General features: G+C 43.1%; 2 protein-coding genes across 3 annotated transcripts in view; one reads left to right on the plus strand and one right to left on the minus strand.

Annotated features, from left to right (window-relative positions):
• Positions 1-14922, minus strand: part of rnf123 (ring finger protein 123) — a 402816-nt gene that overhangs the window by 81853 nt on the left and 306041 nt on the right. The gene's annotated exons all lie outside the window — the stretch shown is intronic.
• amigo3 (adhesion molecule with Ig-like domain 3) lies at positions 617-3359 on the plus strand. The gene has a single exon (XM_072582763.1). The coding sequence runs from the start codon at positions 1257-1259 to the stop codon at positions 2766-2768; it is 1512 nt and encodes a 503-aa protein (XP_072438864.1). The 5' UTR covers positions 617-1256; the 3' UTR covers positions 2769-3359.

The raw sequence follows: 14922 nt of genomic DNA on the forward strand, positions 1-14922 counted from the left end.
GACAACATTGACAGTTCTCAGGAGCACAGCCTGTTCATCTATTTTGTTCTCAGAGATGTTTGCATAGTACATTGAGAAGGTTAGTGAATAGCACCTCATTCAGGGAGTCACACCTGATGTGGTGAGCAGGCAGGCTATAGACAGAGTTAGTCTCATCATTTTGTTCTAATAGTGCAAACTAACTCCCTGATCACTGTTCTTAAAGACTAAGCTAACACCCATCCCCCATCTCACATTCTTACAACAAGAACTAGGTCGCTCTGACCCAACATCCTCATAAGATCAGGCTCCCTCGTGTTATCATACACAGAGCTGGTCTCAATTGGAATACTGTCATAATGAGACCTAGGCTTCTCCATCCGCCTTTATAAATCCTCAAACCTGTACAAGAGAACTAGATTCTGTCTTTGACTCTGCAATTGCCTTACAGAAACAGAGAACAGTTCAGGCAGTTCAACTCCACCCACTAGTGGCGAATGGAAGCTGCACAACACTGCAACAGAAACCTACTTAAACAATGAATATACTGCTGACAGCCAATCAGCGACATGCCATGAAGCATACGCGACCCACCCACCCTGCTTCCCATCCACTCCAGTTTAAATAGGCACTGAGCGAGAGCAATGCTACACAGGCTGTGGGGCGGCACGGAGCTCTCTGCTGCATTACTAGTTCACGGAAGAAAAGTTATGAATTGCTGTGCGTTGGGTGACGACGTGTCTGCAGTTAAGGATTTGACCAGAGAGAAACAACAGACTGAAGCAGTGGCATCAGGGGTTGACAGACTTTGCTCATTCCTTTTGTGTTGATATTTGTGTTCATTTTGTGCACGTTCTGTAACTTCATCTACTTCGAATTAAAAGGAAAAGGAGATTAACACTCTTTGATGACATTGTGTACAGATGAGAAGTCCTGAATCGTTAGCAACACCAGCTTACTAAAAGAATGACAGCTGCCAAATGGGCTGCAAGAAAATCTCAGGTGTAAGTACTTTCGTTAAAGGCAGCACTTCAGGGAGTAACTTGTGTGAATTGATTCTGGGACATTATGCCTTTGCATTACCTTAGCCACAGTCCCGACGACTAAATGCCCTGTTCTGAACTTGTCTGAAAGACAGCAGCCCTGCAGTATGTGGTTACATGCACTATGCAGAGTTCCCCGTTAAATGTTAAGACTGCTGAGAAATGAAAGTGACTGTTTAACTCCCCAGCAGACTTCACTGCCGTGTCTCAAGACTGGAACAAGAGGATTAGACCATGTGTATCCCTGGAATGGTAACTCCAGTTCTATGGTTGCTGGTGACGGAACTGCTCATGTCTGAATCCTTCTCACAAAGAGCAGGAGACAGACTCCACATGTGCCCTGGGGTCTGCATTTGTGCGTCAGACCTGATGAGTTGTGTCAGTCGGAGCCTGTCCCTGGTGCCTCCTGGACTACCCGCTACCGCAACCAGTCTGGACCTCAGTCACAACAATTTGCATCGGCTGCAGGATAACTGGCTGGCTCAGCTACCCCGTCTACACACACTTCGAGTTGGCCACAATCGCATCCACCACATTTCCACGGCGGCCTTCCACAATGCCTCCCAGCTTGCTCACCTGGATCTGTCCTCCAACAAGCTGCACACGGTGGAAAAACATTTTTTCCAGGAGCTGATAAACCTGCAGGAGCTGCTGCTTTACAACAACCAGATAGTGCGTGTGGACAGTGAAGCCTTGCACAGGCTCAGCAATGTGCGGAAGGTATACCTCAGCTGGAACCAGTTAACCGATTTCCCATTCAGTGCCTTGCAGGAGGGCAGCCTGCCTCAGCTCAAGATAATGGATATCTCATCTAACAGGCTCTCTTCCATCCCTGTTGACAAGGTGACTGCATTGCCTCAGACCATTAAAAATGGCCTTTACCTGCACAACAACCCTTTCATGTGTGACTGCACTCTGTACAATATGTTCCTGCACTGGGAGAACAATGGCTTTAATTCTGTTCACGATTTCCGAGAGGAGCACACTTGCCTGGCCCTTAGACAGCCCAAGGCCATCCTCCGCTTCCTGAAGCACCGCAAGATGTTTGAAAACTGTACCTTACCGTATGGTCTGATCAATATGGCGGATGACAGCTTCAGGGGAGTGGTGGGGGAACCGCTGATGATCAGCTGCAACACCAGCTTGCAGGATGCACAGACAACTTACCAGTGGATCTCACCAAACAGAGAACTCATCATGTATACCAACAGTGTTAACAAGACATTTAAACTCTACTCCAATGGCAGCTTGGAGATCCGCAAGGTCCAAAAAGAGCATTCTGGTGTATACACATGCCTTGCAAAGAACAAGCGGCTGATGCGCAATGAGTCCCGAGAGGTCAATGTGACTGTGCATTACGAGAAGCATGATGCGGAGGGCTTCAACACAGGTCTCACCACACTTCTCGGCTGTGTGGTGAGCCTGGTCCTGGTGCTCATGTACTTGTACTTGACTCCATGCCGTTGCTGGTGTAGACCAGCACAAGCTCCCTCCCTGCCAAATGAGTGCAGCGCCCAGTCTTCCATTCTGACCGCCACCCCACCCTGCAACGAAGACACTGGCCGCAAAGCCAGCAGTGGCAAACATGTGGTGTTCCTGGAGCCAGTAAAGGACAGCCAGAATGGAAAGATTCGCCTTGCAGTAAGCGAGGAGTTCCCAGAGATCAAAAATCCCAAAATCCTGCAGCTGAAGACGGACTCGGATTCCACCAGCTCCATCTTTTCAGATACTTCGATTACGCAATAGACTCAAAAGGTGAAAAGACATCTGGTGCTTCAGAACAGGAGGCTTTTCTAAAAAGTACATACATCCTGAGTTGATGGTCCAATGAGAATAACAGAGGGATGTTATACTCTAGTACTCTTTACAAAGAGCAGAATGTACTGTTGACAGTTTACAAGTAATTCTTCCCATGACCACTTAATAGAGAAGCAATACCCTACAGTGGGAAAGCTGATTATAGCTCTTTGTTCATATCACACATGCTTAAGTTTGGATCTCCACTTTCATCCTGCTGCCTTGCGTTTGGCATTGGATTGTTCCCAGGCAATCACCAGGACAGTAATTATTAAAAAGCAATGATGGGTGAGGCTGGGAGATTGAATCATGAGTTTTTAAATGAAGGAAATGCCTATTCTTCAACTATATTGTGTCCTTAGTACATGTGTATACTGTATTTAACAAACACTCTCAGAGCCATTTCATGTTTGCTGCAATGATGTAATCCTCATAGGACATGGGTTTATAATAAATGATTCTGTTAATTTTTATCCGAGCATACCTGATGTGTTGAGTATTATAGGTGAATAGCAGTAAGGGAGGGCAATTATTGCAATATCAAACCTATGACTCTGATTTTATTTCAGTGACTTGAAATAAAATTACTTACTTATTACTTAAAATCTAAATGCGACTGCAAGCAGAGGGTACAACTATTATATAGTATGGATAAAGACAAGCAGAGTGGGACAGGGAGTTTAACCTTAATTGTGCATTGATGAATTGATCAACACAAGGATTAGCAGCAAAAAGAAATTAAAAATTCTTTATCTGAAAAACCAAAACATCCACAATAAAATGGATTAATAATTGGCACAAATAGAGCTAAATCACTTAGGCCCCTTAGCAGTTGATCTCCATATATACTGGGACAAACAAATGGGCAAGAATGGTATAGAAGATGAGTTTATAGAACATTTTGTGACAGTTTTCAGCAGCAAGTTGTGCTACAAACGGTATAGTCATCATAAATCTAGTATTGTAGAATTATGCAGAGTTAGGTCATAGGAAAAGATCAGTGAGAAATAGTGATCGTAATATAACTGAATTCCGTATTAAGTTTGGAATTGTTTACTCCAATAAAAAAATCTTAAAAGGGATTAGGGATGACTGACGAAAGTTGATGGAATAAATAGATGAAAATGGTGATAAATGAGGAGTGAGAAAAACATAAAGAAACAATTCCAAATGTTCAAAAATACATTCCCCTGAAAAAGCTAAAACTCAGCAAGAAAGACATGAATCACTCAAAGTTAAGGACACCATTAGATTAAAGAGTTGGCTTCTGATGCTGAAAAGGACAGCAGCAAGTGTGAAAACTGAAAATATTTCATAAATCAACAATGGGAGCCACCAAAAAGTTGATCAAAAGGGGAAAAAAATGGGAGTATAAATTAGCTAGGAAATTAAAAAGGGCTTTAATAGGTAAATAAAAAGCAAAAGAGCAGCTGAAGTAAATGCTGGTCCAATGGAAACAGAGACAGGATCAATTATGATCAGGAATAATGAAATCACAGAGGCATTGAACAAATATTTTGTGTCTATCTTCACAGCAGAAGACATAAGTTGCATACCAGAAAGAGAGTGTAAGTTAGGGACTGAAAAGAGAGGGGAAACAAATTAAGGATATAAATATTAGCAGAGAGAAAGTTTGGGGAAACTAAAGAGACGAAAATCCAATAAATCAATCGCATTGAATGGTCTTCATCCCAGGATTCTAAGAGGTTAGCTGCGGAGGTAGTGGGCATGCTTGGTATGATTTTCCAAAATTCCTTAGATTTGGGAGCAGTCCCAGTAAATTGGAAACACTGATTCTCAGGAGGGAGAGCAAAAACAAGGAACAACAGGCAAATGTGCCTAACATCAGTTTTTGAGAGCTTATTATTAAGGAAGTCTTAACAATAAATACAAGCATACAAATTAGGAGCCCTTCAAGCCTGCTCCATCATTCAATCAAATCAGGACTGATCGATTTATGCTCCGAATTCCACCTTCCCATCTACTCCAAAAAATCTTTAAGATTCGCTTGTTGGACAAGAATCTAGTCTGTGTTAAAAATATTCAATGACACCACCTCTACCACTTTAAGACAAAGAGTTCCAAAGTTGTACAAAGTCACAGAAAAATATTCTCCTTTCTGTTCTAAAAGGGCAAACCTTAATTTTAAAACACAGGCAACTAGCCTAGGTTCATCCACAAGAGGAAATGTCATTTCCACATTAAACTTGTCAAAACCAACAAACTTATTCAGCATTTCCTTTAAAGATTTAATCAGTAGGGTAAATGAATGGGAATCAGAAGATGTACTATAGCTAAATTTCCAAAAGGCATTTGATAAACTGCACACCAGAAGGTTAGTTGCAAGATAAAATTCATGGTATTGGGGTAATTTATATTAGTTTGGGTAAGGATTAGTTAATGCACAGGAGATAAAGAATAGGCATAAATGGACAAATTCACATAGGCAGCCTATGGGCCAGTAGTATTCCACAAGGATCAATATTTGAACCTCAGTTATTTATAATTGATATTAATAATCTAGGTGAAGAGACAGAGAGCAATGCAAGCAAGTCTGCCGATGATACAAGGTTAAAGAGAAATTTGTGGGCGGCACGGTGGCACAGTGGTTAGCACTGCTGCCTCACAGCGCCAGAGACCCAGGTTCAATTCCTGCCTCAGGCGACTGACTGTGTGGAGTTTGCACGTTCTCCCTGTGTCTGCGTGGGTTTCCTCCGGGTGCTCCGGTTTCCTCCCACAGTCCAAAGATGTGCAGGTCAGGTGAATTGGCCATGCTAAATTGCCCGCAGTGTTAGGTAAGGGGCAAATGTAGGGGTATGGGCGGGTTGCGCTTCGGCGGGGCGGTGTGGACTTGTTGGGCCGAAGAGCCTGTTTCCACACTGTAATATAATCTAATTTAAGTTGTGGGGTTGACACTGAGACTGCATAAAGATGTAAACAAGTTTAAGTGGATGGGTAGGTTATTCACCTTGGTGAAGAACAAAAAAACCTTTTTAACTTATTGTGAAACTTGTTGGTGTTCAAGCAGACTTGGGTGTGCTCATACAAAGAATACAGTTAGTTAGGATACAAATAACAGAAAACGACAAGATTATCTCTTATGCAAGGGACTGGAAATCAAGAATAAAGAAATTTCAGTACAATTGTACAACTGCTGGCTTGGCTGTCAGCACAGCAGACATTCTTTTCTTTTCACAGCTAACAGTTACAGGTACAGTACGTATATTTTACATTTCCAACTCTTCTTTATCACCATTATCATATCTTTGTCTTTTGCTCTGAACTCCTTCACTGTCTGTATTATTTGCACTTCTTACCCTTCGATCTACACCATAAAAGCCCATATTTCCAGTCTCCTGCCAGTCCTGGAGAAGTCATATTGGACTTGAAACGCTAACTCTGTTTTTCTCTCTCTAGAGATACCACCAGTCCTGTTGTGCTTCTTCAGTGCTTTCTGGTTTTGTTTCAGATTTCCTCACAGTATTTTGATTTGATACAGTTGTATTATGGGGTTTTTGAAAGACAATGCCTGGATTAGAGCATCTAGTTTTGTGGAGACTTGCATTTGAGACAATAAAGCAAGGGTTCACTAGATTAGTTCCTGGGATGAGAGGGCTGCCATTTGATGAAAGGCTGAGTAAATTGGGTCTATATTATAGAGTATGGAAACGGACCCTTCAGTCCTCTCTGGAATTTAGACGGATGAAAAGTAACCTCATTGAAATGTACACAGTTCTGAGGGGTTTTGACAGGCTATTTGCTGGGAAATCGTTTCTACAGCTCAGGGACTCTAAAACATGGGCATATCTCAGGATAAGGAGACAGGCTATTTACAACAAATAAGGACAAATTACTTCAAGCAATGGGTTGCAATTTTTCAGAATTCTCTATCCGAGGGGGCTGGGGAGATTCCTTCGCTGAATACATTTCAGGCTGAGATAGACTTTTTTTTTGATTTTCATGAATCACTATCACAAGTCAGCTCACTCAGGAAATCAGAGTTAAAGTCTAACATTGACGATGATCGTATTGAAAGGTGCAGCCACCTCGATAGACTACCTGGTCTACTATTGCTTGTTTTTTTTTAATGTGAGGAGTGGACTTAGTTTCTTTAGTCAGAGAAAAGAAGAATGACAGCTGCTGGAATACCCCTTTTGAAATATCTGCAATCATACATTTATTTTCTCTCAAATTCGTTTTTTTCAATTCTTTGTTTAAATATTTTGAAGACTTTTAAGCAGAACAATGAGGGAAATTATGGCTGAGGAATGGTCCTATTTCAGGAGCAAGAATTCCCTTTGTACACCGACACACGTCACTCACATTTCCAGATTCAAAATCAAGCAGTCACTGTAGCACCAGGACCCTACTTTGATTTCCTACATATATAATCTGTTGTCTCTAAATGAGAAAAGGTGAGAGGAGGGGGACAGAAGGAACAGGAGAACATGATATGAGAGAGACAGAGAGAGAGAGAGAGAGAGAGAGAGAGAGAGAACATGATATGAGAGAGAGAGAGAGAGAGAGAGAGAGAGAGAGAGAGAGAGAACATGATATGAGAGAGAGAGAGAGAGAGAGAGAGAGAGAGAGAGAGAGAGAACATGATATGAGAGAGAGAGAGAGAGAGAGAGAGAGAGAGAGAGAGAGAGAGAGAGAAAATTCAGGGCATAGCGAGAGAGAGGGGGAAGAGAGATAATATGAATGAAAGAATGAATTAGGGGGAATTTACTGCTCTGGAAATGTTGCATTGATATTTATAGTCCTTGAATGAATTGTAATACTGGCCAACAAGAAAGAGTGATGAGAAAATCAGAGTGCCAGAAGGTGTAGAATTGGAACTCCCTACGTGTTGGGTATACACATGCAGATTTCCAGGGAAAGGCTATATTTCACTCTCTAGTGCATGAAGCAGCTTTCTATTGTGTCGTGTCATCTTCCCTTCCCGCTGCAACTGTTTCTGACTGCTCTCCTTATAGAATATTTTCACACTTATACTTAACAAGGGGCAATGCTCACTGCCAGAAGTACTAAGTATCACAGTTTAAACTACAAATCTATCTTCACCAGCTTCTGAATATGTCCATTAGATAAAAACAGCTAACTGTTAAGTGATAGTGGTCATCAACATTGACCTGTGCACAGGCCTTTTACTGACACTTGCAATAGGGATGAACACGACAATCATTTATGCAGCACTGGAAACCCATCGAATCCTCCTGAAACTGCCCACTTTTTAATCACTTCCAGAACCAGCCCCACAGGGACTTGAATAGGTTACAAAGTGCACTGCATAAAAGATCCCCTGATCAAACCTAATTTAATTAATGCACTAAAAATGAAAGTGTTCATAGCCTCCAAGCTTAATTCACACTTGTATCCAGCATGACTCAATCCCTGCCAGCCCTTTATCTAGTAACGGAGGTCAGGCAGCATCCAAGGAGCAGAAGAATCGACGTTTCGGGCATGAGCCCTTCTTCAGGAATGGCCCGAAACGTCGATTCTCCTGCTCCTTGGATGCTGCCTGACCTGCTGCGCTTTTCCAGCAACACATTTTCAGCTCTGATCTCCAGCATCTGCAGTCCTCACTTTCTCCTTTATCTAGTAACTCATGACAACTCATTCCCTGGTCAACTGTCCAGATTTATAGGTATGTCCAATGAAACTAAGTGCAATTCACACCCTATTCCTATTTATAACTATTGTGAATCCAAATGATTCATTTACAAGGATGAATGGCCATGTGCAATGATGTTAGCTACAATTGCGCCCGTAGTTGTAACACTGCAGACTGTGACTCTTTACAGATTCAATTGATACCCCCACAACTAGCACTATGTCCTATTTATTCACAACAATAAGCAGTGACCCAAGTGGCGCACACTCCAAATAAACTACTATCCAGTGTGACCTTGTGAAATTAATTCTTCAAATACGTGACTTACCAGTTTAACCTGAGGCAACTCACTTTCTAATTCTCACTATTTCTCAGTTGCAGTATGACCCAGTGTGACCTTGTGCAGCTCACTGAACAAAATCTGAAATTGCTAGAAAAACTCAAGAATCTGTGGACAAAAAGCAGAGTTAATGTTTCAAGTCTAAGGCTGCTGCCACAGATGACCCATTGTCAGCCACTAATGGTCCCCATTAGCAGCTATTCATTGTCCCAGGCTGACCTTTACCCATTTCCTTTGCCTGCCAACTATGTTTTTCTTTCTTTCTCCATCTCCACCTATAATTTATTCCTTCCTCTTCGAGCATTAAATCTCAACCTTTTCCAGTTCTGAAGAAAGGTCACCAGACTCAAACATTAGTGTTGCTTTCTCACCACAAATACTGCCGGACCTGCTGAGATTTTCCAGCAATTTCTGATTTTGTTTCTTTAATTGCACTATTGCACAGGGTGACATTGTGCAAGTCTCTGTCCAGTTACACTTATCCAGTGTGACCCTGTCCAATATTCTGCCAATTTTCTGATTCATTGAAAGTGACCACACGTGGCTCATTCTCTGAGTATACTACTTTAAACATTCCACTTTTTTTTCTTCATAATGATCAGGTCCTTTAGTTATTCTTGTGCGTTAACTTGAGTGCAAGACATTTTGGTTTGTGGCACGCAGCCTACAGGAAGCACTGACCATTGCCAATTGACAGCTCATTCTCCAGTTACATTGTTGTACAGCATGTCTCTGAAGCTCATGCTGCAGTTTCAACAATTTTCATTGACATAACACTGTTAAATCGTTAAAGTAGATAAATCTGTCAAAATACATCACAGAGTTGCTGGAAGAAAAAGAATGAAAGATAAGCCAAGGAGATGGAAGGCAGCAATGGTGGGTGAAGGGATAGGAGGGCGATGTACAAATGGTGAGGCGAGAAGAATGAAGTGCTTGGATACAGAGGCAATTTCTAAATTCATCACAAAAGCGTAAAAATTATATCAATTCACAGATACTTGCCATTCAGCCCAACAGGTTTACATCAGTGCTGTACTCCACAAGGCTGCCTCCCACTTTAGTGAACTCATGTCATCCTGCCCTCCAATGTTCCTTTTCACCTCTTCTCTTTCCTTTCAAAGTTAAAGTCTCTCTAAATCCATCAAAACCCTTCAAGAGGCAGCAAGCTCCACATTCCCATCACGGTCTGAGAGAAAATATTATGCCTAAATTATTGATTGAATCCTTTTAATGTCTACCTTGTATTTAAGCAATTTTGTTGTGGACTGTTGAGCAAACAGTCTATCCATATACACATTTCATCAATTCAGTAATAGGTCATCAGTCTGAAATGTTAACTGTTTCTCTCAATGTAGATGTTGCCTAATCTGACTTTTCCCAGCACTTTCTCTTGATTTCTCCACATACACCCTTTAACAAATATCTATCAGGTTTCCCCTTCGAATTCTCTTTTCCAGAGAAAAATGCCCTGCAGCATTGCTCAATCTTTCGAGACAGCGGGAGCATTTCAATTCTGGTAACATGTCTCTATGACTCTAAATTGTTTCTGCAATTTCTTCAGTGTTTCAATATGCTTTTTCGAGATGACCAGAACTGCACACAGTTATGACTATGATAAAGGCTACATTAACTATAAAGCGCTTCATCACTGTTGAGGAAATACATCTATCCATACTACAGACAGAGATAGGTGTTTTCTTGTAATTCACATCTATCACACTTAAAAATGTCAAAAGAGAAAGAGACTAATTTCCTAATACGCTACAAGTGTTAGGCACTGCCTAAACAAACTTCTCCCAGGCTCTCTCCAATCATTGATGACCTTTATATTGATGACCTTTTACTTATTAGCTCACTAACCAAAAGGAATAGCCTTTTGCTCTTTAGCAATCAGAAACCTTTTTAATCTTGAAGAAGTCTATCACAGTCCTTTAGTCCTCTGATCCGATGAAAACATCTCTTGTTCTTTTAGTCACTCACTGATACTGACATTCTCCCTGATGACTGATGTTGCCGGGAATGGAGGGCTCGAGTTATAAAAATAGAATCATAGAATCACTACTGTGTGGAAACAGTCCATTTGACCCAACAAGACCACACCGATCCTCTTAAAGGTTACCCACCCAGACCCATTCCCCTACCCTAGTACTCTACATTGTCCCCTGACTAATGCAGGAGAAAGTGAGGACTGCTGCTCAACCTCCCTGATGAAGGGCTTATGCCTGAAACGTTGATTCTACTGCTCCTCGAATGCTACCTGACCTGCTGTGCTTTTCCAGCACCACACTCGCAACCCTGACTAATGCACCAAACCAACACATAAGACAACTATGGCAATTTACCTAACCTGCACATCTTTGGATTGTGGAAGGAAGCCGGAGCACCTGGAGGAAACCCACGCAGACACGGGGAGAATGTGCAAACTCCACACAGTCGCCTGAGACTGGAATCGAACCTGCAACGTCCCGGGCGTTGTGAGGCAACAGTGCTAAACCACTGAGCCACCAATAGGCTGGGACCTTTTTCATTGGCACAGAGGACGTTCAGCAGTGACCTTATAAAGGTTTATAAAATCATGACAGCCTTAGATAAGGTGAATAGCAAAGGTCTTTTCCCTAGGGTGGGCAAGTTCAACACTAGGGAACATATTTTCAAGGGGAGAGAAGAAAGGTTTAATTTGGCCACAGAGACAATTTTTTTTTTAAAAAACCACAAAGTGGTTCTGGAATGAACTGCCTGAGGAATTGGTGGAGGCAGATACAGATCCAAATATCTTTTAAACATTGTAAAAGTACATGAATAGACCTGAAAAATGTGTTGCTGGAAAAGCGCAGCAGGTCAGGCAGCATCCAAGGAGCAGGAGAATTGACGTTTTGGGCATAAGCCCTTCTTCAGGAATAAGGAGGGTGTGCCAAGCAGGCTAAGATAAAAGGTAGGGAGGAGGGACTTGGGGGAGGGGTGTTGGGAATGTGATAGGTGGAAGGAGGTTAAGGTGAGGGTGATAGGCCGGAGAGGGGGTGGGGGCGGAGAGGTCTGGAAGAAAATTGCAGGTCAAGAAGGTGGTGCTGAGTCCAAATGTTGGGACTGAGATAAGGTGGGGGGGGGGGGGGCGCGTGGGGAGAAGGGAAATGAGAAAGCTGGAGAAATCTGCATTCATCCCTTGTGGTTGGATGGTTCCTAGGCGGAACCGAACAACCCAGATGGCTTCCTTCTTCAAAGACCACAATTTCCCCTAAGACGTGGTTGACGATGCTCTCCACCACATCTCCTCCACTTCCCGCTCCTCCATCCTTGAGCCCTGTCCCTCTAATCGCCACCAGGACAGAACCCCACTGGTCCTCACCTACCACCCCACCAACCTCCAGATACATCATATCAACTTTCGTCATTTCCACCACCTCCAAACAGACCCCACCACCAAGGATACATTTCCCTCCCCTCCCCTATCAGTGTTCCTGAAAGACCACTCCCTCGTCAGGTCCACACCTCCCACCAACCCAACCTCCACTCCTGGCACCTTCCCCTGCAACCGCAAGAAATGCAAAACTTGCGTCCACACCTCTCCCCTCACTTCCCTCCAAGGCCCCAAGGGATCCTTCCATATCCGCCACAAGTTCACCCGCACCTCCACACACATCATTTATTGCATCCACTGCACCTGATGTGGCCTCCTATACACTGGGGAGACAGGCCGCCTACTTGCAAAACGTTTCAGAGAACACCTCTGGGACACCCGCACCAACCAACCCAACCGCCCGTGGCTCAACACTTTAATTCCCCCTCCCATTCCACCAAGGACATGCAGGTCCTTGGCCACCTCCATCGCCAGACCATGGCAACATGATGCCTGGAGGAGGAGCGCCTCATCTTCCGCCTAGGAACCCTCCAACCATAAGGGATGAATGCAGATTTCTCCAGCTTTCTCATTTCCCCTCCCCCCACCTTATCTCAGTCCCAACCCTCAAACTCAGCACCGCCTTCTTGACCTGCAATCTTCTTCCCGACCTCTCCGCCCACACCCCCTCTCCGGCCGATCACCCTCACCTTAACCTCCTTCCACCTATTGCATTCCTAACGCCCCTCCCCCAAGTCCCTCCTGCCTACCTTTTATCTTAGCCTGCTTGGCACACCCTCCCCATTCCTGAAGAAGGGCTTATCCCTGAAACGTCGATTCTCCTGCTCCTTGGATGCTGCCTGACCTGCTGCGCTTTTCCAGCAACACATTTTTCAGCTCTGATCTCCAGCATCTGCAGTCCTCACTTTCTCAAAGTACATGAATAGGAAAGGTTTGGAGGATACGAGTTAAACACAGGCAAAGTGGGAATGGTTTAGTTTGGAAACATGGTTGACGTGTACTAGTTGGACCGAAGGGTCTGTTTCAATGCTATATGACTGGTTGAGCTCCATTCTCTGTTGCTCTTGAATCCCCAAGAGAACAAAAACATGTCAATCTCAGTCATAAATTCATATGAGACATCAATGATACAGCATTCACAGCATTGTTGAGTAAAGAATACCAAAGGTGCACAACCCTCCAAACTAAAAGGTTCCCCATCATCTTACCCCTAAATGATCAGCCTGTAACCTCACTGGAGATTCAAAATCCTGGTTGTGCAATGGGATGGTTTGTGAAATTAAAAGCATTTTAGAGACGTGACGTCTAAATGGACTCAAAGACTGAGTTTGAACTGTTCTCTGGAATGGAAAGTAACAAAGATTCACAACCTTCTGAGAAGGAACATTTTCAAAACCTTACATTCCAATAGCTTTCCTAATAACTTGCGACAACCAGCATGTTAGTCATCAATGATGTTTTTGACAAGAAATTGTTGGAGAAGCTCAGCAGGTCTGGCAGTATCCGTGGGCAGAAAGCAGTGTTAATGTTTCATCAGAGCTGACAGCAGTGTTTAGGCTGACGAAGAAGTTGGGGAGGGGGAAAGGGGAGAAGTGAATGATAGTGCAGAGAGAAAGAGATATGAAAGGAGTAGGTAAACAACGGGATTACGAATAGCAAGGCAGCACAAAAGAAAGAAAGTAGACGGAACAGAAGGCTGGGAGAACACAGCCAGCCAGGCAGCATCAGGCAGTGGAGAAGTCAACATTTTGGATTGAACCCTTCTTCAGCAGTGAAGAAGGGCTATACCCGAAACATGGACTTCTCCACGTCCTGATGCTGCCTGGCTGGCTGTGTTCTTCCAGCTTCCTGTCTGTCTACTTTGGATTCCAACATCTGCAGTTTTTCTGTCTCTAGCACAGAAGAAAAAAATCGAATAAGTGATAATAAGGGAAAGCCATCAAGAAAGCCATCTCACTTTCCGCGCAGGGACCCTGCAGCCTCTAAGATTCAACATTGAGTTCAATAACTTTACAGCCCGATTCTTTCCTTCCATTTTTTTTAAACCCACCCACACCCTGACCCTGTCATTACACAGGTTTACTTAGCACCCAAGGTCACTTATTCCTCAGCCTTGTTGTATAGATTGCTTTTAGTACAGCTCACCCATTCTCTCTTGCTCTTAGCTCTCATTATCACGTATGCAGCTTTTCTTCTGTCCTGACCTGATTTCTATAACCTTTTTGTGACTAACCTTTTGCATATCTCTCTCCCTGGGCTCTCACTCCACCTATCACACTCTGTAAATTCTGAAATAATTCATGCAGTTGAAAGTTGGCAAATGTCAGTCCATTGTTTAAGAAAGGAGCAAAGAAGAAACCTACCACACTCAATCCGTATTCCCAGCTCCTCCAACTTTATCTTCATCACAGATATATTTTCCTACCTGCTAAAGGTTCTGATGAAGAGTTACCAGACTCGAAATGTTAACTCTGTTTTCTTCCCACAGACTTTCGCTCGCCATTTCTGTTTTTGTCCATTTATCATGTCCTTTATGACAAATTCCAGCATCTTCTCTAGACTGATGCATTGCTGATGAGTCTGCAGTTCCTAGTTTCTTCTTTGCTTCCTTCTTAAACAGTGGACTGACATTTGCAAGCTTTCAAGCTGCATTAATTATTTCAGAATTTACGGAATTTAAGAAGATGATTACCAAATCCTTGACTATCCCTATAGCAACTGCTTTCAAAACTTTGTCAGCTCTTTCACACGTTGTTCCAAAAAACCATTTGTAACAAACTCCAGAAACATGCCC

The sequence above is a fragment of the Chiloscyllium punctatum genome, chromosome 12 (assembly GCF_047496795.1).
Source record: "Chiloscyllium punctatum isolate Juve2018m chromosome 12, sChiPun1.3, whole genome shotgun sequence".
Lineage (NCBI taxonomy): Eukaryota > Metazoa > Chordata > Chondrichthyes > Orectolobiformes > Hemiscylliidae > Chiloscyllium > Chiloscyllium punctatum.

What these genes read in the sequence shown, in the direction of transcription:
- amigo3 (XM_072582763.1), top strand. Translation starts at nt 1,257, where the DNA reads ATGTGTATCCCTGGAATGGTAACTCCAGTTCTATGGTTGCTGGTGACG.